The 23,990-nt window shown below is 39.6% G+C and overlaps 1 protein-coding gene across 2 annotated transcripts in view; it reads right to left on the bottom strand.

Annotated features, from left to right (window-relative positions):
• Positions 1–23,990, bottom strand: part of CFAP47 (cilia and flagella associated protein 47) — a 681,345-nt gene that overhangs the window by 40,642 nt on the left and 616,713 nt on the right. For both annotated transcript variants that reach the window (XM_077482554.1, XM_077482555.1), the window contains exons 59-61: positions 18,797–18,956; positions 15,451–15,545; positions 12,635–12,790 (exon numbers count right to left, since the gene is read on the bottom strand). In XM_077482554.1, the coding sequence (XP_077338680.1) occupies positions 12,635–12,790; positions 15,451–15,545; positions 18,797–18,956 (411 nt within the window). The remainder of the gene's footprint in view (positions 1–12,634; positions 12,791–15,450; positions 15,546–18,796; positions 18,957–23,990) is intronic.

The following is a 23,990-nucleotide window of genomic DNA, read 5'->3' as shown; positions in this document are numbered from 1 at the left end:
CGCTCTGGTATCAAATGCCTTGCTGAAATAAGATATGCTATGTCTGCAGCATCACCCTGGTCCAAAACATTGGAAAAAGATGTAATTAGAATAATCTGTCCTGAATAAAGCAATGCTGCTTTGTGTATTTTTAGGTGATCAATTATCCTTCTTTTCAGGAGTGAGTCCATTAACTTGAATATGACTGATGTTAAACTCACTGGCCTGTAATTGCCAGCTTCTACTTGCTGTCTTTCTTGTGGGTAGGTGCAATATTAGCTGTCCACCAATCATGGGGAACTTCTCCTGTTAGAAGAGATTGATTATAAAGATCCATTAATGGTCCAACAACTATACCTCAAAGTGCTCTTAGAACTCTGGGATGAATACCATCAGGTCCCATTGCTTTAATAAGCTTTAACCAAACCAGTTCTTTTCCTAACTCTTTCTCCAGAAATCCTAAAAAAGGGTATTGCATTCTGACAGCAGGGAGAGTTCCCCGCCATCAGAATACACTGATCCATGCTGACGGGTAAAGTTGGCAGCACTAATCGCTTGTAAAAAACCTGACAGGCTGTTTGTATAGAAGTTGATCGCTAGGTCTGCTGAACCAGCCAGATTTCCATCCATGTATGGTCGCCCTTAGAAAATCTATGCAGATGCTGGCTTCTTCCAGCAGCTTGTAATGTGGATATGCAGTGACTACATGAGGACCATGGAGTATATAATTCAATATTTATTGCTCCTGGTAATGAAGTAATGGATCAAGCACATAGCTTATCTTCACTGTACTGTAGCAGGGGAAAATGTAGATGAGCTAAATGTAAATAAAGCAGTGTGTATGCAGGCCTGGGCCTGTGGCAATAACTCTCAACGCTCAAGAAAAAAAAAAAGACAGGGGAAAAAGGTATTTGAAAGTATTTCAAAAGTTACATAGTTACATAGTAGGTGAGGTTGAAAAAAGACACAAGTCCAACCTACAGTATGTGTGTGATTATATGTCAGTATTACATTGTATATCCCTGTATGTTGTGGTAGTTTAGGTGCTTATCTAATAGTTTTTTGAAACTATCAATGCCCCTCACTAAAACCACTGCCTGTGGAAGGGAATTGCACATCCTCATCCATATCCCCTCTCAAGCGCCTCTTCTCCAGAGAGAATAAGTTCAGTGCTTGCAACCTTTCTTCATAAATAATATCCTCCAGACCCTTTATTAGCATTATTGCCATTCTTTTTACTCGCTCCATTTCCAGTACATTCTTCCTCAGGACTGGTACCCAGAACTGGACAACATACTCTAGGTGCAGCCGGACCAGAGTCTTGTAGAGTGGGGAAATTATTGCTTTATCCCTGGAGTTAATCCCTTTTTTAATGCATGCCAATATTCTGTTTGCTTTGTTAGCAGTAGCAACCATTGCATGCCATTGCTGAGCCTATCATTTACTAGAACCTCCAGGTCCTTTTCCATTCTAGATTCCCCCAGAGGTTCACCCCCTAGTGAGTAGATTACATTCATATTTTTGCAACCCAAATGCATTATTTTTAATTTTTTTTTACATTAAACCTCATTTGCCATGTAGTTTCCCACCCCACGAATTTGTTCAGATCTTCTTGCATGGTTTCCCCATCCTGCGGAGAAGTTATTGCCCTGCTTAGCTTAGTGTCATCCGCAAATACAAAGATTGAGCTGTTTACCCCATCCTCGAGGTTGTTTATGAACAAATTAAACAGGATTGTTCCCAGCACAGAACCTCTGACTATTCCGAGTATTTCCCACCCTCTGAACTCGCCCTTGTAGCCTGTTTTCAATCCATGTACTCACCCTATGGTCCTTGCCAACGGATGTTACTTGTACAGTAAATGTTTATGGAGAACTGTGTCAAATGCTTTTGCAAAATCCAGATACACCATGTCTATGGGCCTTCCTTTATCTAGATGACAGCTCACCTCCTCATAGAAGGTTAATATATTGGTTTGGCAAGAACAATTCTTCATGAATCCATGCTGATTAATGCTAATCATACAATTTCCGTTACTAAAATCTTGTATATAGCCCCTTATTATCCCCTCCAAGGGCTTGCATACTATTGATGTTAGGCTAACTGGTCTAATTCCTAGAGATGTATTTTGGTCCTTTTTAAATATTGGTGCCAATCAACTGGTACCATTCCAGTCAGTAGATTGTCAGTAAAAATTAGGAACAATGGTCTGGTAATTACTTGACCGAGTTCCCCAAGTACCCTCGGGTGCAAGCCATCTGGTCCCGGTGATTTATTAATGTTAAGTTTCTAATTCTGTCCTCTGTTAGCCATGAGGGTTCTTCCTGTGATGTGTCATGAAGACAAACACTGCAGTTTTGATTACTGAAGCCCCCAGATTCCCTCGTTAAGACTATGGAGAAGAATAATTCAATACCTTTGCCATCTACCCATCCTTTGTAACCAGATGTCCTTCCTCATTCTTTATGGGGCCAATATGGTCTGTCCTCCCTTTTTTACTGTTTGTATACATTCTTGGGATTTTTTTTTTGCTCTTCCCTGCTGACCCCCAATATAGTAAAGAGCTTAACCACTTTAAGACTGGAACATTTTTCTGATTTAAGACCAGACCACTTTTTGTGATTCGGCACTGGGTCACTTTAACTGACAATTACGCGGTTATGCGACGTGGCTCCCAAACAAAATTGACGTCCTTTTTTTCCCACAAATAGAGCTCTCTTTTGGTGGTATTTGATCACCCCTGCAGTTTTTATTTTTTGCGCTATAAACAAAAAAAGCAACAATTTTTAAAAAAAATATTTTTTACTTTTTACTATAGTAAATATCCCCAAAAATATATAAAAAAAAACATTTTTTTCCCTCGGTTTAGGCTGATACGTATTCTTCTACATATTTTTGGTAAAAAAAATCACAATAAGCGATTATTGATTGGTTTGTGCAAAATTTATAGCGTTTACAAAATAGGGGATAGTTGTATGGCATTTTTATTAATATTTTTTTTTACTAGTAATGGCGGCAATCAGCGATTTTTATTGTGGCTGTGACATTATGGCGGACACATCGGACATTTTTGACACATTTTTGGGACCATTGTCATTTATACAGCAATCAGTGCTATACAAATGCACTGATTCCTGTTTAAATGACACTGGCAGTGAAGGAGTTAACCAGGGGGTGGAAGTGTAGGGGTTAAGTGTGTCCTAGGGGCGTGTTACTAACTGTGGGGGGGTGTGGCTGTGTGTTAGTGAACACTGATCTCTGCTCCAATCACAGGGAGCAGAGATCAGTGACACTTGTTGCTAGGCAGAACGGGGAGATGCTGTTTACTTCCGCATCTCCCTGTTCAGCCTCCCCGTGAGATGATTGCGGGTATCCCTACGGCGATCGAGTCCACGGGACCCATGGGTCCCGACTGGCGCGCATGCGATGGCATGGCGGCTTTCTTAAAGGGACATACCTGTACGCCCATATGCCTGTCCGTGCCATTCTGCCGACGTACATCGTCGTGCGCCGGTTGGGAAGTGGTTAAAGACATAGTTCACATTTACCAAAAAACTGCCAATGCAGATAAGTGGCATCTGTAGATTAAAAAAAAAACTGTGCAGCTTTAACCAAAGTTGAACAATGCTCTTGCTATAGATGTAGCTCATATACATACCTTATGAAGCCTGAGTGAAAAACTCCCAGAGATTGCCTCTCCCCATCCTGCCTTGTTGCTAGGACATTGCTAAGACTTGCCCAGCTGTTACTGTTCCTCTCACTTATCACAAGAGCAAGCACGTTAACTGTTTCAATTCCCCTTATATGCATCAGCAGCTTTGACGCAACAGCTTTGAGCACAACATTTGAGAGCTCACTCCTGTGATGGTGGAGGTACACGGTAACAGCTGGACCAGAGGAAACATGGCCTAGCCTGTCCTTTGGATGTGACTGAAGGTCTTAAGTTCATCAGAACCCATGTATAGAATCAAAGTGGCTCACAATTGCTTAGGGTGTTTGGAGTGGGAATTATGAAATGGTGTTTCAGCTTTGCTGATTTTTCTGATATCTGGTTCATGGAAATTTTGCATACATATGCGACAGAAGAAAAGAAAAGAAAAAAGTAGACAGTGAGAATCTATTTAATGTGCAGCTTAACATACATGATTGGGATTTAAAGGAAACAAAGGAACTTTTTTATTTTTCTCAAATTTTCATAAAAAAGCCTCGATTATATGCAGACATTTTTAAAGAGGAAGTAAACCCTAATGGGTTTACTACCTCTTTGATTCCCTGCAAAGGTAAAGCATAATGGACTACTATGCATGGCATAGTAGTCCATTATGTGTCACTTACCTGACACAGGAGCCAGCGAAGTCACCGCTGTCCCCTGTAGTTCCGAGCGTCCATCTTCTTGGTGGGTCTCCGTGGGTCTCGCTGCTCTGGCGCTGTGATTCGCTGGAGCAGCGATGACGTCACTCCCGCACATGCGCACGGGAGCCGTCACTCGTGGCATATCGCCGCTATCTGCGGCTTACCCAGTGCGCCTGTGTGCCGGCGCATGCACCGTAGACAGCAGTGGCTGTCTTCAGGTAAATATCTCTTAAACCGTATAGGTTTAGGAGATATTTCTTGGACCTACAGGTAAGCCTTAATCTAGGCTTACCTGTAGGTCAAAGTGGTTTGTAAGGGTTTACAACCACTTTAATCCTTTATTATACTGAACTTAATAACTGTATCATGTCTTTTACCCACATGATAATTTTCCACATTCCTCTTCATTGAAAGATGTTGACTTTGTTTATTGAACCAATGCTGTCTGACACGAGCATCTTAACGTTTTATTGTTAGCTTAATGGATTAACTATGAAACTTCAGATGTGCCTGTTTGAATTTATATACTTTAGAATGAATTCCCCACATTTTTAAGCTGGAAAATTTCCAATTACACAGAGCACATGTGTTATTATATACAACATTCCCATGTGGTGCAGCAAATTTTATTAGACATGTTGAAATGGTAACTAACAACTATAAGACAATGCTACAGATGATATTATGACAGGCATCCAATTTATATATTAATAATGCTATTATAATGCCACCAACTGTATAATGGAATGTGTCAAAATTTCAAATAGGTCTGGATTCTTATGTGTCAGAGCATTCCATTATTAGTCTCTTAGCCTGAAAGAATGTCATGTTCCAAATCAATACCTGCCTCTTCATTTAAACACTAGAATTCACAAACAAGTTTTATTGCAGTGGCATCAAAAAGCTCCAAAACCCATAGAATGTTTTCTTTTTAGTGTGCAGATAGAACGAAGGAGGCTTGTTTAAATAAAATACTATGCTGCAGGATTATAAAGTAGAAATGTATTCTGAATATATAACCTCAAGCTACAAGTGTAATTAACTGCAGTTACAATGAAAATCCACATGCTATGAGGATGCACATTAATACGACATACCAGAGATGGCACACTAACAACAATCAAATTTATACCAAAGGGCACTAATTAATAGGCCCATAGAGTTGTCACTGTTTGTTGAGACACTGGCATATGAATCAAAGGAACAGTGAAATGATTCTCTTGGGGCAAACAAAAACTGTTTGTAAGAATTTATGTTATTAGACAAGAGTCTGTTCATTAATAGCAGTTAGGCTGCATTCACACCTGAGCGTAGCTTTTTCAAGCGTTTTTTGCGGCGTTTTTTACCGCGATTCGCTGCGTTTTTTGCCGCGTTTTGTCGCGAATTTGTGCAGGGCAAAAGGTCACCAATGTTAAGCATTGCAGATACAGCGTCAAAACGCCCATAGAAACGCTCGTTGTCGCGCTAAACGCTCGAATCGAGCGTTTCCATTAGTTTCTATGGGAATGAAAACGCCCAAATCAGCCCGATTCGCGCGACAAAAAAGGGTCCGGAACTTGTTTGAGCTTCAGGCGTAGGGCTTCAGGCGACTTGGAGTGGAGATGTGAACCATCTCCATTGAGAATAATGTATTTTTTCCCCTCCAGCGTTTTGTAGCTTCAGGCGTAGGGCTACAAAACGCTCAGGTGTGAATGGGGTCTTAGAGTTGTATTCTCACCATCTTACTGATACTATGTATCCAAAATAAAAGTATTTATTGAAACAGACTTATTAGATAAGTTTCAATTTCATCTTCCTATTGTTTCAATTATGTCCTAGACCACATACAATCAAAATGTCCCACAACCCACTGCCCAAAATACATTTTACTTTCTCTCAGTCACTGTTCATAATTAGGGTACTAGAACCATTATGGGAATAAGACATTACCTATAACAGTTAACGCTATGAATTATGGTGCCATCAACATTTTTTTGTAAAATATTCCTTACTACAGAGAGGGAAAAAAATGGTGTTCTTGGGGTCATAGTCATCATTCCTCCCCCTCCAAACATGGTGAGTTGAGTTTATGCCAAAGAGCTAGATTTTGGTCTCATCTGACCACAACACTTTCACCCTGTTCTCCTCTGAATCATTCAGATGTTCATTAGCAAACTTCAGACAGGCCTGTACATGTGCTTCTTGAGCAGGTGAACCTTGCGGGTGCTGCAGGATTTAGGTCCTTCATGGCGTAGTATGTTAACAATGGTCTTCTTGGTAACTATGGTCCCAGCTGCCTTGAGATCATTGACAAGATTCTCCTGTGTAGTTCTAGGCTGATTCCTCAACATTCTTATGATCAGTGAAACTCCACGAGGTGAGATCTTGCATGGAGCCCCAGACCAAGAGAGATTGACAGTTATTTTATGTTTCTTCCATTTGCAAATGATCACACCAACTGTTGCCACCCTCTCACCAAGCTGCTTGTGAAGGTCTTGCAGCCCATCCCAGCCTTGTGTAAGTCTACAATCATGTCCCTGACACCCTTGGACAGCTCCTTGGTCTTGGCCATGGTGGAGAGATTGGCACCTGATTGATTAATTACTTCTGTGGATAGGTGTCTTTTATACAGGTAACAAGTTAAGATTAGGAGCACTCCCTTTAAGAGAGTGCTCCTAATCTCAATCTCAGCTTGTTACGTTTATAGAAGACACCTGGGGGCCAGGAATCTTGTTGATTGATGGGGGATCAAATACTTATTTCACTCAAATGCAAATAAATTTTTAACTTTTTTTTAAATGCATTTTCCTGGATTTTTTTTTGTCTCTCTCAAATAAACCTACCATTAAAATTATAGACTGATCATTTCTTTGTCAGTGGGCAAATGTACAACATCAGCAGGGGATCAAATATTTTTTCCCTCACTGTATATGAATGTTAACAATGTACAGTTTAAAAAAAAAAAAAAACTCCCTCTGGATTACCTAACTATAAATCTTATTTTGTTTGAGACATTCTGTAAGAATCTTACTGACCTACTAAAGTAGTAGTAAAGCTAACTGTAAATGTAAGATACTGTGTTTCTTTCCCAAGGCAATCAAACTTATTTTGAATGACTCTGGGTCATAAAAATTAGAAATCTGAATTTACTTGGTTGTTCACTCAGTACAACCGCTGCTTTGTTGTTCACTCAGTACAACCGCTGCCTTGGCTCCCCAGGCAGAAATACTTTTACATCCCAACCAGTGAAAGTCTTAACATTGTGGAAATGGTAGTCTATTCAAAAATCTTTCCCTGAATGAAAATATAACACTAATACTGTTTTGGGAGTAACAATAGGTATAACAATGTTTGAACTAATAGGATCTGGAAATCGTTTTATGAAATTGAAATGAGGGATCTACACTTTATAGGGTAAAACTGAACATAGTGATGATACTGCTTGAGCAAATGGGTGTATGACAATGAATATGTACACTGAATATACATTGGATTACACATTTTAGAGGTATAATCCCTACTATTTCTACATTATGGAGCCTAATCTAATAGATTTATACTTTAAAGTAGAAAGCATTTTCATATTGGATTTAGTTGCAGAAGTCCATTTAACTGGAGTTCCTACAGAGCATTATCTTGGACAGTGTTCTGGTAATGAACTGTACATCTACTAAATGAACCCCTGAATATTATATTTTCTCTTCCAGGCTAACAGTGTAGAAGCAATATATGATGCTATGCTCCTAGCCATTTTTGCACCATTTATCTTTGCTGCCAACATACAGTGCTCTAGGAGCAAACCTAAAGAAAATCATTTGTCCCATTTACAGTGCTGATGGATTTGTAATATGTCCTCATCAGCTTGCTGATAGTGCTGTAGCACTTCGGTACCTTAAAGCCCCATACACACGATCAGATATTCTGCCAGCAAAAGTCAGATGTGGGTTTTGGTCAGAAATTTCAACCGTGTGTATGCTCAATCGGACTTTTGCTGGAAGAATTTCAGCCAGCAAAAGAGCAGGCTCTCTATTTTTAGGTTGGAAAAAGTTCTGATCGGAAAATCCGATCGTCTGTACAAATTCCGACGCACAAAATTCCTACTCATGATCGGAAACAATTTGACGAATGCTCAGAATCATTGACCTTAATTTTCTCTGCTCATCGTAGTGTTGTACATCACCGCATTCTTGACGGTCGAAAGTTCAGAGAGCTTTTATGTGACCATGTGTATGCAAGCCAAACTTGAGCGGAATTCCGTCGGAAAACCATCCAAGTTTTTTTCCGACGGAAAATCTGCTCGTGTGTACGGGGCATAAGTGTAAGATTAATATAGCTCTTTTGTTTTCATTAGTTTTGCAATTTTACATATAGAATACACAGATTTATTTTGAAAATGTACCATGTCTTTTTTCAGGACCCAGTTTTGGTCACTAGGGGACTCATCATGAAAATCTATACCATGGAAGTATAGAGGCTGCCATTGCTGACCTTTACTTCTGAAAATGTTAACACACTGATTGTCATGCTGATCCAATAACTTTGGTACTTTCTGAGTCATGACAGCAGTATGGAGATTGGGATTTCTAACGAGTGTGCTTAAGCCAAATCAATGGGGTTGATTTACTAAGGGCACATAGATGGTTCACATTGCAAGAGAAGTTGCACTTTGTGTGGGAATTTTCCCCAGAGCTTAGTGAATGAGGAGAAGCTCTGCTGATGTCAATCATTCTATAACGTACAAGCAAAAATGTTTTCGTTTTTTTCTTGCACGTGATTGGGTATTTTTGCAAAGTGAATTTTCACCACATTCACTAAGTTCTGGGGATAATTTCCTTTCAGAATGCAAATTTCGTTTTCAAAGTGCAACTTTATTTGTAACGTGAACAGCATATCTAGCTTTAGTAATCAACTTAAAATATCTAAGCCAGAATCTGCCAACAAACAATTTTTTTAAAAGAAAGCTCATGGTACAGATCTTCTTTATAATATTTCTTTAAAAAAATATTAGTTTGATTATTTTTCTTTGGTTAGTAGCCCTCTACCCCTGCTCCCATAATTTTGCATGGATTTTATCTTCCACCAACATTGTCCATGTAACCCTTAAAGGGGTTGTCAAGGCAGAAGTTTTTTTTTTAATCTATACTATGTATTTATATATATATATATATATATATATATATATATATATATATATATATATAGATAGATATTGGATAAAAAGCCTTCTGTGTGGAGCAGTCCCCCTTAGCCCCCCTAATACTTAACTGAGGCCTCTCTCTCTCTCAGCGATGTCCACGAGTGTCTCAGCCTTCCAAGATTCTCCCTTCCTGATTGGCTGAAACAATTAATCAGAGTCAGCTAGCCAATCAAGGGAGAGAGGGGGCAGGGCCAGGTCAGGGCTCCGTGTCTGAATGGACACAGGGAGCTGTGACTCGGCTCGGATGCCCCTATAGTAAGCTGCTTGCTGTGGGGGCACTCAACAGGATGGAGGGGCCAGAAGAGCCAAAGAGGGTCCCGAGAAGAGGAGGATTCAGACTGCTCTGTGCAAAACCACTGCAACAGAGCAGGTAAGTATAACATGCTTGTTATTTTTAAAGCAAAAAAAAACAAGACTTTACAATCACTTTAAGCTGGGTATAAAATGCAAACATATTTGTATGAACATTTGTATGAAAACTCTCAGTACATTTGACAGCTGACGAATGCCATTCGAAAATAGTTAAAAATGTTGTTTGCTCTTAACATTTTGATTTTGGAACAAAAGAAATGTTATACATTACTGTGGTCAAAAATGAACATCAATTTGGCTCCACTAAGGCCGCGTACACACGGGCGGACTGTCCGCCCAACTAGGTTCGTCAAACAGTTTGACAAACAGTCCGTTCAAAATTAGCATGAATGGACTTGACCACACACGACGAACGAACAGTCCGCTGAAAACTTGCGCGATGACGTGAACGGCACGTACGACGGGACGAGAAATTCGGCGTCCGATACACTGCAATGCAACCTTCGCCGTGTAAATTCATTCTGAGCATGCGCGAGACTTAGTTTGCCGAACAAGCCACACGAGCGGACTGTCCGCTCAAACCAAGTTTCAGCGGACAGTCTTACGGAAATTCCGAAAAACTTTGTTCGTCAGACTGTCCGCTGAAACTGTCCGCTGAAGCCCACACACGAGCGGACTGTCCGCTGAAACACTGTTCAGCGGATAAAGTTGGACGAACAGTCCGCCCGTGTGTACGCGGCCTAATGATTAGAAAATAGAACACAGCTCTTAAAATAAAAAAACTTTATTTAACTCTAGTACAAAATATGATAAATATAAACAAAATTGAACTATGCTGGGAATGAAACATAAAATGAGAAGCAGCTCTTTAACCAATTGCTGACCGGCTTACAACATTATACATAGGCAAATTGGTACGGGTGCGTAAAACGACATACCCGTACGTCACTCCGTCATGGGCGGCTTGTGGGCGCGCGTGCACATGGACTTGATTCCGCCGGTGGCCTACGATCATGGCATGGAGAGGAAGAACGGGGAGATGCCTATGTAAACAAGGCATTTCCCAGTTCTGCCTAGCAACATGACAGGGATCTACTGCTTCCAGTGATCAGGAGAAGTGATCTCTGTCATGTTCTAGTGAGCCCATCCCCCTACAGTTAGAACAAATCCAGGGAACACACTTAACCTCTTGATCGCCACATAGTGTTTAACCCCTTTCCTGCCAGTGATACTTACACAGTAATTAGTGCATTTTTATAGCACTGATCGCTGTATAAATGCCAATGGTCCCAAAATAGTGTCAAAAATGTCCGATCTGTGCGCTGCAATGTTGCAGTCACGATAAAAATCGCAGACTGCCACCATTACTAATAAAAAATAATAATAAAAATGCCATAAATCTATCCCCTATTTTGTAAACACGATAACTTCTGCGCAAACCAATCAATATACGCTTATTGCATTTTTTTTACCAAAAATATGTAGAAGAATACATATTGGCCTAAATTGAGGAAGAAATTTGTATTGTTTGTTGTTTATTGTTATTGTTTATTGTTTTATATATTTTTGGGGGATATTTATTATAGCAAAAAGTAAAAAATATTGCTTTTTTTTTAAATTGTCGCTCATTTTTATTTTTTTAGCGCAAAAAAAGAAAACCGCAGAGGTGATCAAATGCCACCAAAAGAAAGATCTATTTCTGGGAGAAACGGGACATCAATTTTGTTTGGGTACAACGTTGCACGACCGCGCAATTGTCAGTTAAAATGACGCAGTGTCGTATTGCAAAAAAGGGCTTGGTCAGGAAGGGGGTAAATCCTTCCGGGGCTGAAGTGGTTAACTTATTTTCCATTATAGAAATTGGTTGGTAATTCCTAGTTACTTTAGAAACAATTGTCATCATAGACATAATCTGAATAGTGTAAACCGGAGTTCTGAATTTGACAAGCATATCATATAGTAAAAATCCAAGTGAAAGCATGCAACTCCCTTGAAATGGCAGTTGCAAGAGTGGTGACCTCGGGACTTGGGTCTATAAATCTCACACACAAGAATTAGGTAAGACATTAGGAAAAGGTGAGCAAAGTAACTCTCTGTGTCTACCTAAACTTAAGATAACAAGTATACTTGCTGTGTTTATTGTATTTAGAACATATGTATAAACTGACAAAAGGGCAGCTTTAAACAATTATAAAATAAACTGATACCTTTATCATGGAATTTGTTATGGAATTTTAAAATATCAAATTTTAATTATTTGCAGCTTAACAAGAAGCATTCACATTCACAAGCATTAACAAGAGCATTTGTGTCCGTGGCAGTAATAATAACCCCAACATTGGTGTCAGTACTATTAACCTCCTGCACTGGTGGGCTGTGGCAGTGAAATGTAGCCACAAATTATCCCCAGAACATTGGTGGTCAGAGGAAGGGAAAAGTAACCCTCTGCATTGGTAGTCAGTGGCAGTGAAATTTATCCCTCCCATATTGGTGGTCAGTGGCATGAAAGTTAACCTCCCCATTGATGGTCAGCAGCAGTAAAAGTTAACTTCCCCACCCCACCCCACCACACCCTCTGCATTGGTGGTCAGTGGTGTAAAAGATAACCATTACCCCACCCTCATTGGTGGTCAGTGGCAGTAAATGGGATCAATGATCCAAAAAAAAAGACCAATCCATCTTTTTTTCTTCTGCTAAGACATCTATGATTTTTTGAAGGCTAACACCTAATGCATATTCTTTATATTTTTAAATGTATAATTATAAAGACATAAAAATTAACAAAAACATAAATAAACCAAAGTTTAACTATACCATTAGTGACTTGAACTTCTTGTGTATGGCCAACCTTTTCAGTGGATTTCAGATCATGACTTGATACTGTCATAGCTGTTTGACCAGGAACAACTCCAGTTAACAACACTTCTACCCGCTCTTCAGTCCGATTTCTTGCTTGGCAACTCACAACCGCTGCAAAAATAAGCAAATACTTTTTTAGTGTCTAGTCAACCTTTTATTTAAGACCCACTTTCACACCAAAGGCGTTTTGCAGGCGCTATAGCATTAGAAATAGCGCCTGCAATCTGCCCTCAAACTGCTGCTCCATTTTCTCCAGTGTGAAATAAATATTGCTATTGCAGGCGGTTTTAACCCTTTCTCGGCCTCTAGCGGGGGGTAAAAGCGCCCGCTAGCGGCCAAAATGCGCTGGAAATCGGACGGTAAAACGCAGCTAAAAATAGCAGCGTTTTACCGCCGACGCTATGGGTGGCTTGGTGTGAAAGCCGTCTAAAGACTGCTTCTTAAAATAAATTTGGGATTATACACAACACATACTGCATATGCTCCACTTAAAGTTGCACCTTAAGAAGAAAAATAAATCAAATAGATTTTGAGGGTTTTCATATTCTTTCAACCAACATATGGTTTAGTCTCATATGGTTTATTTTCCCCAAACATTAACCTCCAAGCGAAACTAATTTAATAGAATTAAGCTGGGGAATTGTTTCCAGTGGCATGATAAAAGAGTAGTAGAGGAAAGTTTCCTACCTCATGAACTGTGTAAATACCTACTATTTATGTTACAGCTCTACCACTTCTAGTGATTGGTTTACTAAAAGCAAATAGGCTGTTCACTTTTTAAGGGTATGTTCACTTAACAAGGGAATTTCCCCTTAACTGTTGAATGAAGTGAAGCTCTGCTGGCCTTCATTATCCAATCATGCAAAAGCCAAATACTGTGTTTTAAAGTGAATTACATGTGATCGTCAGCAATGTGAATTTTACTACATTCACTGAGTCAACAGAAAACACCTTTGCAAAGAAAAATTCCCTTGCAAAGGGAACAGCCTATTTGCCTATAGTAAATCGACTCGATAGTTTTTCATATTGCAGGAGGGGTATTTTGTTGTTATTTAGAATTGTCTACCATCAGGGTCCCCTGAAGATGTCAGCTACTGATGAAACGCATAGGGAAGTGGCCTACACATCATCATGCATGCTGATTAATCATTGTTCTTGCTGGAATCGGCTGAATTGCCATTCTTAGTGCTGTGACGATATGGATTATGTGAGTGTAAAAAATAATAAAGTTAGTCTCAATGGTTTTACACTATGGCTGGCTTCTTTGTCTTTCTATCAAAAATCTGCTAAGTCCATCTGTGAGCAGAAATTTGTGGGCACCTGGAGGGTTGTTTTGGAGCAGGGCAGCTGGAGATTTACACAATTGTACCATGACCACTCATATACAGAGGGTCATGGTAATCTGGTAAGCTTTTAGTAAACTATTTTGGAGCATGGTGGAGATTTGGACATTTTCTATACTGGAGTACCTTTTCAAGAGCATTTCACTACTGGTATGCCGGACACCTGTTCTTCACATTTATTAGTTTTCTATTTTTCTATTTTTTTCCCTATATAATGTTTAAGTATTTATTTTATAATTTTGTTCATCTAATATATGTACATATTTACATCTTGCGTATAGTTTCACATATTATACATACTATACAAAGATGATTTTATGTTTAATACATTTTTAAATAATAATCATCTGCTAACAGCAAGTATATAATGCAATGTATATGGAGCTAGCACTGTAAGGGCCGGTTCACACTGCGGGCGATGCGAGGCGACACGACTCGCCTCGCCGCAGTGTGACAAGTCGCCCCCGTTCTGTACAATGGAACCGTTCTGAGAGGAGTGACTCGAGTCGCTCCGACTCAGAAAAAAGGTTCCTGTACTACTTCTGGGCGACCTCGGGGCGACTTGCATTGACTTCTATACAGAAGTCATCTGCAAGTTGCCGCTGAGGTCGCGGCAGGTCGCGGCGAGGCAAGTCGGTGTCGCCTCGCCTCGCCTGCAGTGTGAACCGGCCCTAATGGTGGAATTCCCAGAGGGAAGGGTCAAAGATGTGTCTGCAGCCAATCACATTGTCCCATCCCCCGCTAGGTTCCGGTTTCTTTGTTTTTAATCCACGTTGGTCCATTCGTCACAAGACTTGAGAAGGCGCAGGAATACTAAACATGTCATCACCGTGACGGACCACACTATTGGCTTACCCCCCTGGTGTCTTTCCTTCAACTCTATCCACTTGCTTCTGCTCTGTCCTTGCCATGTGATGCCATTGCTAGCCACTGCCCCTGCATGGTGTTGCTGTGGGGAGACCTGACATAGCCCCTGGTCAACTATACTCCTCTCCAGAATGGCAAATGCCCCCCCTATTTCATCCATCTTCACTCTGACTCCGGATCCTTCGAGCCACCACACACCGATGTTGATATTGACAGGCACAGAGACACATCCAGGACCCTTTCATCTGAGAGCAGGTATGCAATTTTAGCCACTGGTCATGGTGGGTTGGCAGACCTTCATGTAACTTTTAATCAAGATGATGTTTCTTTCACTATAAACTATATTTTAATTCAAGGAATCTGAGAGGCTATATTTAAATTCATGGAATCAGAGACTTTCAGATTTTTTCTCACATCCATAAACTTGAGATATACACCTGGATCTAAGCACTTTATGGAATCTGTTGCAGCTTATACTGAGAATAAGCACACTCAAAACCTACATACCTGTTCTTGCATGATCTGGCCCTTTAAAATATATATAATTTTTTTTTTAGATACCTGGAGTTGATTTTGATGGCTGAGCTTCTGGAATTCCATGAACTGGGTAAATCCAGCGTATACCAGAAATAGCTCCATCTTCAGTTTTTGATATGCTACAAATAATAAATAATAAATTGGCACATGACTTTTTTTTAATAGTTAATAAAAAAAAAAAAAACATACATGCAAATTTATTCATATAAATGGCAATATGGACTCTATGTATTGTTAAATTATGCAAACAGTGTATTTACGTTTGGGCTGGATGTGCATCCAGCAGAAGACAGAACATAATAATAATAATAATAATAATCATGTATTTAATTTTATTTATGCTCCAGAGCAAATTACCAGGAGACAGTGCTAGTTAAATACTTGCAATAGATGAAACAAATGACTCAAAGATGGTTAATTATTAACACCTACAACTTTAACCACTTTAGGTCCACCCTATAGCAGTTTTACTGCTACAGGGCGGCACCTGTGTGCCGGATCACATATATTTACGTGATTCGACACTTCCGAGTAGGAGGCGCGCCACTGGCGGCTCGCTTCCACTGTGATTACAAACAGCGGAAGCTGATCAGTGGGTGAAGGGTACTTTATGTCCTCTGGCACCTGCCGATTGTCAGGCAGAGAGACAGAACAAGGCAGATCGCTGCTCTGACAGGAGCAAAGGGATGGAGTTTATGTCCCTGCAAAGCAGAGAATAAATTCCATCTCTTCTCCTAGTAAAAGCACCTTAAACAGCATAATAAAACACTGGCTAGGCACACAGTTAACCCTTTGATCGCCCCTAATGTTAACCCCTTCTCAGCCAGTGTGCATTTTTTAGCACTGACCAATACTAAATTAGTGTCACTGGTCCCCAAAAAGTGTCAAATGTGTCAGTTCTTATCAGAATGTCTGTCGCAAGATATTGCAATCCAGATATAAGTCACTGATTGACATAAATAAATAAAAATATGCCATAGTTTATAGACACTATAACTTTTGCATAAACCAATCAATATTTTCTTATTGGAATTTTTTACCAACAATATGTAGTAGAATATATATTGGCCTATATTTATGAAGAAATTCATTTTTTTTTTTTTTTTTTTTTTTTATTGGATAGGTTTTATAGGAAAAAACTTAAAAATATCGTTTTTTTAAAAAAAAATTGCCAGTTTTTCTTTGTTTATAGCGCAAAAAATAAAAAGCACAGAGGTGATCAAATGCCACCAAATAAAAGCTCTATTTGTGGGGAAAAAAATATCTGGGTACAGCATTGCATGACTATACAAACGTCAATTAAAATAATGCAGTGCTGTATTGCAAAAAAAGGCCTAGTCATGAAGGAGGGTAAATCTTCCGGAGGTCAAGTGGTTAAACTGGTTACACATGCGGATTATTTCTGTAAAAAAACTCACAGATCTCTGCATCCACACAAGCGATTTGGATACAGGGATCTCCCCTCACTCTCCTATTGTATTCTGACAGCAGGGACTGTCAAAGTACACAGATCACCGCTGCAGCCATTGCCTGCTGAACTGGCAGAAATTTGGCACATGTATACTTGGCTTTAAAAAACTTGCCACACGTCATAATATTAAGAGAATAGAGGTCCTTAAGGGGTGATTATATTTTACTAGTGTTTTGTTTTAAATTCTGCAGTAATTAAGGGTTTAAGAGTATATTCAGAATTCTTTTTTTAATGTATTTATTTAGGTGATTTTATCTCCAGAACTTTCACTGGCTAATTATAAGCTACAATTAGGTGTATACGGCAATAAATAATATTCCATAGCTTAGCAACCAACAGCTGAGTTTTGACAGTTGTCAGAATACTGAATATAATATGGATGTAACTACTGAAACCTGGCAAGAGATTTTTAGCTGGCATATACTTTTACATTTTAGGCTCTAGGTTCATAGATTAGGTAGTTTAGACCGCTTTATACTTTAGGTAAGAATTCTACTTTTACAGTTTATAATTTCTAATAACAAAACATAGTACGCTCCTAGTAATGAAACAGAAGACACATTTTTACTCAAAATTTTTTTTCAAAGTATTAAAACATAATAGCCCAAGGCATGATCTCTAAAAAAAAAATAACTAAATGGAATTGCCCTAACAAATGCTGTATATGCAAATGCAGTGTGTGGTACAGCCAATAATTGAATTATGCTATTACTGTTATTTTTGCAATATCTTTGCAAGGTAATAACTTTGTATTGACTTTTACAGCTTACTTCAAGCAGAAGATAAGATTTTGTTAAGTAGCAGTCCATTAATCAACTCACTTACCAAAGTATAACTAAACCAGATCAATAAACATGCCTGCCATATGTAAAATAGACTCAATAATCGTTCATGTTATCTAACATACTGAAATAATTTAGACTAAGTGGCTTGTTTGTCAATTTAAAAATTTGTTTTCCTATCAAGTATAGTGCATGCAAAGCTAAACCCCAAGTAAGTAGTAGTTAATTGTGTTCAACTCTACTTGTTCTATTCAAGACATTTTTTTTTTTCTATAAAATGATGAGGGATGAACAGTTTTTTCATTGTTACATTTTAGTTGCTGTCTATGATCCTGCTAGGTAGAATTGCCCAATCGATTTGTCCTAGGCCGCGTACACACGCGCGGACTGTTGGCCCAACTTTGTCCGTCCAACAGTTTGAGCGAACAGTCCGCTCAAACTTAGCATGGACGGACATGGCCACACACGACGGACGAACAGTTTGCTGAAACCGTGCGCGATGACGTGAACGGCACGTACGACGGGACGAAAAATACGACGTCCTATACACTGCAATGCAACCTTCCGACGTGGAAATCCTTTCTGAGCATGCGCGAGACTTAGTTGGCCGAACAAGCCTACACACGAGCGAACAGTCCGCTGAAACCTTGTTTCAGCGGACAGTTTTTCGGAATTTCCGTAAGACCTTGTTCGGCCAACTGTCCGCTAAAACTGTCCGCTGAAGCCCCACACACGAGCGGACTGTCCGCCCAAACACTGTTCAGCGGACAAGGTTGGGCGAACAGTCCGCGCGTGTGTACGCGGCCCTACTGACCAATCCAAAATTTGAGTTGGCACTAGAACAGGAGTATTTGGTAAACATGCCAACTGCCTAAAAGGGGATTTACCTTAATTTAGAGAGATTTCCTAATATGTTAAAACAAAACAGGACATGTGTATTATGACCATTCCCTGCTTTTCCAATTTATAAAGGAAGGTTTTGGCTTCAGCTACAACTTAAATTATATTTAACACTTTCTTTGCTACAAGCTAGCCTTTACCTATAGCAAGGCTCTTACCCCTCTTTCTTCTTTCTTATGTTAGCGGAGTGATTACATACCAGCTGAAATCTACTTGCCTTTTTAGTTCTGTACTTAAATCTTCAACATTGTTGTGCTCCCAGTTGTTTCCATTTGCTTTTATCATGTGCACAACCACCAAAGCCTCATAAAGCTTCATTGTATCAGGTGCAAATAGTACTGGTATATCAAGCTTCTCCTTTGGACCTAAAGGAATTCCTGGAGAATACACATACAATTTAAAGAACATTAAAAAACAGAAAATAGCAATTAAAAAAAAAAAAAATACAGGCCAAGTAAATTAAGACATCAGAAATATTTAAAGCAAATAAAATACTCAGGGGTGATCTGATACCAATCCAGTACGTCTGCTTTTATAAAAAGAAAAAAGGCGGGGCAGTGGTGTAGTGGTTAGCACTCTCGCCTAGCAGTAAAAAGGGTCGCTGGTCCAAATCCCAACCACAACACTACCTGCCTGGAGTTTGCATTCTCCCCATGCCTGAGTGGGTTTCCTCCGGGTACTCTGGTTTCCTCCCACAATCCAAACACATGCAAGTAGGTTAATTGGCTTCTGTCCAAAATTGGCCCTAGTATATGAATGAGGACCTTGGGGTGTGGGCTCCTTGAGGGTAGGGACCAAGGTGAGTGTGCAATGTACAGGGATAGGGACAATTGTAGACACTTAGGTTGAACTGGATGGACTTGTGTCTTTATTCAACCTTACTAACTATGTAACTATGAAAAAAGGTAAAATATGTTCTGCGTTTTAGCCACTTCATTGACTTTAATAATGGCAATATGTTTTGTTTTAATCTTTTGTAAAATAAAAATGCATTTGAATGAACATCACGCACCAATTTATCTTAAATTTATAATTCACAACTTCATATGTGATCCTGGTTTATTCTAAAACTGGTTAAACTGCAATCACAATTTTGTACTGAATAAATGTAAGTATGGCAATTCAAAATATCAACACTGTTTGTAAAATGTATCAGCACATATCTTTATTGCTCTCCATCTCATTAATCTTGTTCATGTGAGCAAATATAAAGCTGAACATTTCTGACAAAAAAGAATATGAAATTGCTTTTGTTTCAGGTGCAACTGGATTTCTGACATGTTTAAATTATATTTGATCAGGTTTGACAGATAATTATATTTTTACTTCATAGTACTATTTTCATTTTGTATATTGTGATTTCTTTGTTATAATAAAGTATACATTTTGACACTAACAATTCGTTATTTCTCTGTTGCAAATTAGTTCAGTTCTGTTTATTGCAGATGGTATACCTAAAGTTTATCTGGAAAAAAATATTCAGGCAGAATAATATATAAAAACTGTCACTTTTGCTTAGAAAAGAGGTACAAAGAAAAATATCTAAATGTTTGTCCATAATAAGACATGATCTTTTGTATACAGTAAAAATTCCATATTTGCCAATTTGCATAGTTTTTCTTAAAGCGGGAGTCCGCCGTTTTATTTTTTTTAAAAAGCCAGCAGCTACAAATACTGCAGCTGCTAACTTTTAAAATAATGACACTTACCCGCCCAGCGCGCCCGCGATGTCGGCACCCGACATCGCGGGTGCTGCCGCCGCCATCTTGGGTATGGGAATCAGGAAGTGGAGCTTCATTTCCCGGATCCCGGAGTCGCGCTGCGCAATAAGGATGGTCCCCGCTGTCTCTGGGATCCGTGTGTTTCCCAGCAGGCAGCGGCGTAGATTCTGCGGAAAGGGGCATACCTTCTGCAGAATCTACGCCGGAAGTGGGTGCAGATACTTGTACTGTACAGGTACCTGCACCCCCCTCCCCCCTGAAAGGTGCCAATTGTGGTGCCGGAGGGGGGGGAATCCAATGAGCGGAAGGTCCACTTTAGGGTGGACCTCCGCTTTAACCATACAACTTGACTTCTGGGGAATAAAGTAACAACTTAAAGCATTTGTTAACCAAAAAAAATGTATCCTGTTTTTTTAAAGCATGTTATACAGCATAGTGCTTGTGCTGGGAAATTTGGCCTCCTTTATTACCTGAAATACCTGGCTTATCCTGCTAGTCCCCCCCCTGTAAACTAATCACGATAATCAGGGCTGCTGAGGCTGCTGACACCATGGTCAGAGTAGATGCCTCCGTCATCCGCAGCCTGCTCTCCTGTGTCTGTGTCTCCCTCTGTCCTCCTCCTCCCTCCCTGCTTGTCTGCTCTCCAATCCACCTAACCTGCTCTAAATATAACAGTTTTTTTCTGCTATAGTTCCTGCTGATATATAACACTAAGCTCCCCAGTGCATGTCATTCATAAAAATATGCGGTAGAGTAGCTTACTTTAGAGCGCCATTCGGCGCTCACATAAGCTGCCCGCCGGTCTCCTCCTCTCCTTGTCTTAGCTGATGTCAGCACCTCCCCCTGGAGCTATCGCATCAGGAAAGGAGACCATTGGCAGTCAGCTAAGCGTCGAACGGCGCTCTGAACAAAGCTATTATACAGCATATTTTTATAAATGACATTGCACTGGGGAACTTAGTGTTCTATATCAGTGGGAACTATAGCAGATTTTTTTTTTTACCTTAACAAACATTTTAAATTAATGAAGGTAAATAGTAGTTTGTTATTATGTAAGGCATTCTTTTTTTTTTCTTTTTTGGGCCAATGAATTGTATACACACCTGCCACCTTCTATTTTACTCCTGGACTTACAAGCTGGTAGAAAGGAAAACAGCATGTGGCAGGGGAGAGTGAGGTTGGCACACACCAAAACATCAGATATCATCAACCCAGTAATGTTTTAACACACAGCCACTGGAAAAATAAGTATAAAGCATCTTTTAACAGACTGCCTTCATCTTACTTTTGACCCTGTGTTAACAGAGTCACGTCCACTTTAACCTAGCAGTAATCCCAACTTATTAACTAATTTATACCCTCAATCCATCTTTAAACCACTTGCTGCCTGACGTACATACACTATATGGACAAAAGTATTCGGACACCTGCCTTTACATTTACATTAACTTTAATGATATCCCAGGCTAAGTTCGTAGGGTTCAATATTGAGTTGGCCCACCCTTTGCAGCTATAATAGCTTCAACTCTTCTGGGAAGGCTGTCCACAAGGTTTAGGAGTGTGTCTATGGGAATGTTTAACCATTCTTCCAGAAGTGCATTTGTAAAGCTGGCACTGATTTTGGACGGAAAGGCTTGGCTCGCATTCTGAGCTCTAATTCATCCCAAAGGTGTTCTTTTGGTTTGAAGTCAGGACTTGTGCAGGCCAGTCAAGTTTCTCCTCCCCAAACTCACTCATCCATGTCTTTATGGAACTTGCTTTGTGCACTGGTCCAAATAATTTGATGAAAGGGGGATTATGGTGTGGGGTTATTTTTCAGGGGTTGGGCTTGGCCCCTCCAGTGAAGGAAACTCTTTAGGCTATTTTCACACTTGTGCGACTTGAAAATTACGATGCGATTTTGACACGACTTGAACTGATGTCTGTGTAATTTTGAGGTCTATGGACCTCAAGTCACATCTAAGTAGTGCAGGGACTACTTTGAAGTCGCTGTGACTCAAAGATGCACAGATATGAATAGTACCCATTGGAAATCATGGGGTACAACTTTGTCACAGTACAAGTCGCACAAGTGTGAAAGAGGCCTAAGGCGTCAGCATACCAAGACATTTGGACAATTTCATGCTCCCAACTTTGTGGGAACCGTTTGGGGATGGCCCTTTCCTGTTCCAACATGACTGCGACCAGTGCACAAAGACATTTATGAGCTAGTTTGGGGTGGAGGAACTTGACTAGCCTGCACAGAGTCCTGATCTCAACCTGATAGAACACCTTTAGGATGAATTAGAGTGGAGACTGTGAGCCAGGCCTTCTCGTCCACAGTGGCTGCCCTCACAAATGCGCTTCTGGAAGAGTCAAACATCCCCATAGACACACTCCTAAGCTTTGTGAAGAGTTAAAGCTGTTATAGCTGCAAAGGGTGAGCCAACTCGATATCAAACCCTATGGACTAAGACTGAGATGCCATTAAAGCTCATATTCGTGTAAAGGCAGAAGTCCCAATACTTTTGGTTGTATAAGGGTTGATTTACTAAAGGCAAATACACTTTGCACTACAAGTGCACTTGGAAGTGCAGTCACTGTAGATCTGAGGGGGAAATGCAAGGAAAATAAATAACACCATTTTAGCTTGCACATGATTGGATGATTGAAATCAGCAGAGCTTCTTCTCATTTCAGATCTTCCCCTCAGATCTACAGCGACTGCACGTCCAACTGCACTTGTAGTGCAAAGTGGATTTGTCTTTAGTAAATCAACACCATGAGTAGTGGGCACGATAAGGAGCCCACAACATGGGATTGTGGCCGCCGACAGTTTAAAGTTTATTAAGAAATTAATAATAAATAAATATATGCATACATATAATTAATAGAATATGCTTTGTTTGAATATTTAATTTAATAGATTGAAAGATATTTGTTTAAAAGAAAAGAAAAATATATATAAGCGGGCTTGTCACGAGGCAGTGAGCGGGAGAAATGTTTCTCCTCAGGTGCAGAAGGTTATAAAAGCTACCTGTGTGACTGTGCGCTCACATTTGCCCTGAGGTGGCTTCTGCTTGAGCTCCCCATTCCCTTCCGCCATTGTCACTGGCACCGTTATGTGGTTATGTCACCCTTGGATCAAGGGGGACTTTTTTTTTATAAATTGATTCATTTATAGCTCGAGTTCTATGACTGAGCGAGTTTTAGAATTGTTTTTTAAATTTTAAATATAATTTATTTATTCTTTCACTGTTTCATTTGAATAAAGTTATTTGATTTATTTATACCAATAAAGGTGCCGCGGCCATTTTAAACACCAATTTGTTGTACTGTGTTTACTTTAAATAATAATAAATAAATACATATACATATATATATATATATATATATATATATATATATATATATATGAAGTGCAACCTACAATCCCATGGTATATATAAATGTGCTGACAGCAACTGGTTTACACCAAGAACATATCTGCAGCTGCAGCCATGATCCTGGTACAATTTTTTTCAGCCAGCAACTGGCTGTCATGTAGAAGTGATTTGAAATGTAGGTATAACAATAAATTGATTGAAAAAATTGAACATTTTTATGAAGCTCCACAGTTTATCATGACTCTGTTTAAAAATGGAGGAAAACATTTAACTTGCTTTTGTCTCACTACCAATGCTAAGTTTCAAAGCACACAGAACTTTAATTT

The sequence above is a fragment of the Lithobates pipiens genome, unplaced genomic scaffold, assembly GCF_037356315.1.
Source record: "Lithobates pipiens isolate NorthernLeopardFrog02 unplaced genomic scaffold, aLitPip1_a1.2 Scaffold_16, whole genome shotgun sequence".
Classification (NCBI taxonomy): domain Eukaryota; kingdom Metazoa; phylum Chordata; class Amphibia; order Anura; family Ranidae; genus Lithobates; species Lithobates pipiens.
The sequence above is the reverse complement of the archived record's forward strand: the minus strand, read 5'-3'. Positions and strand labels throughout refer to the sequence as shown.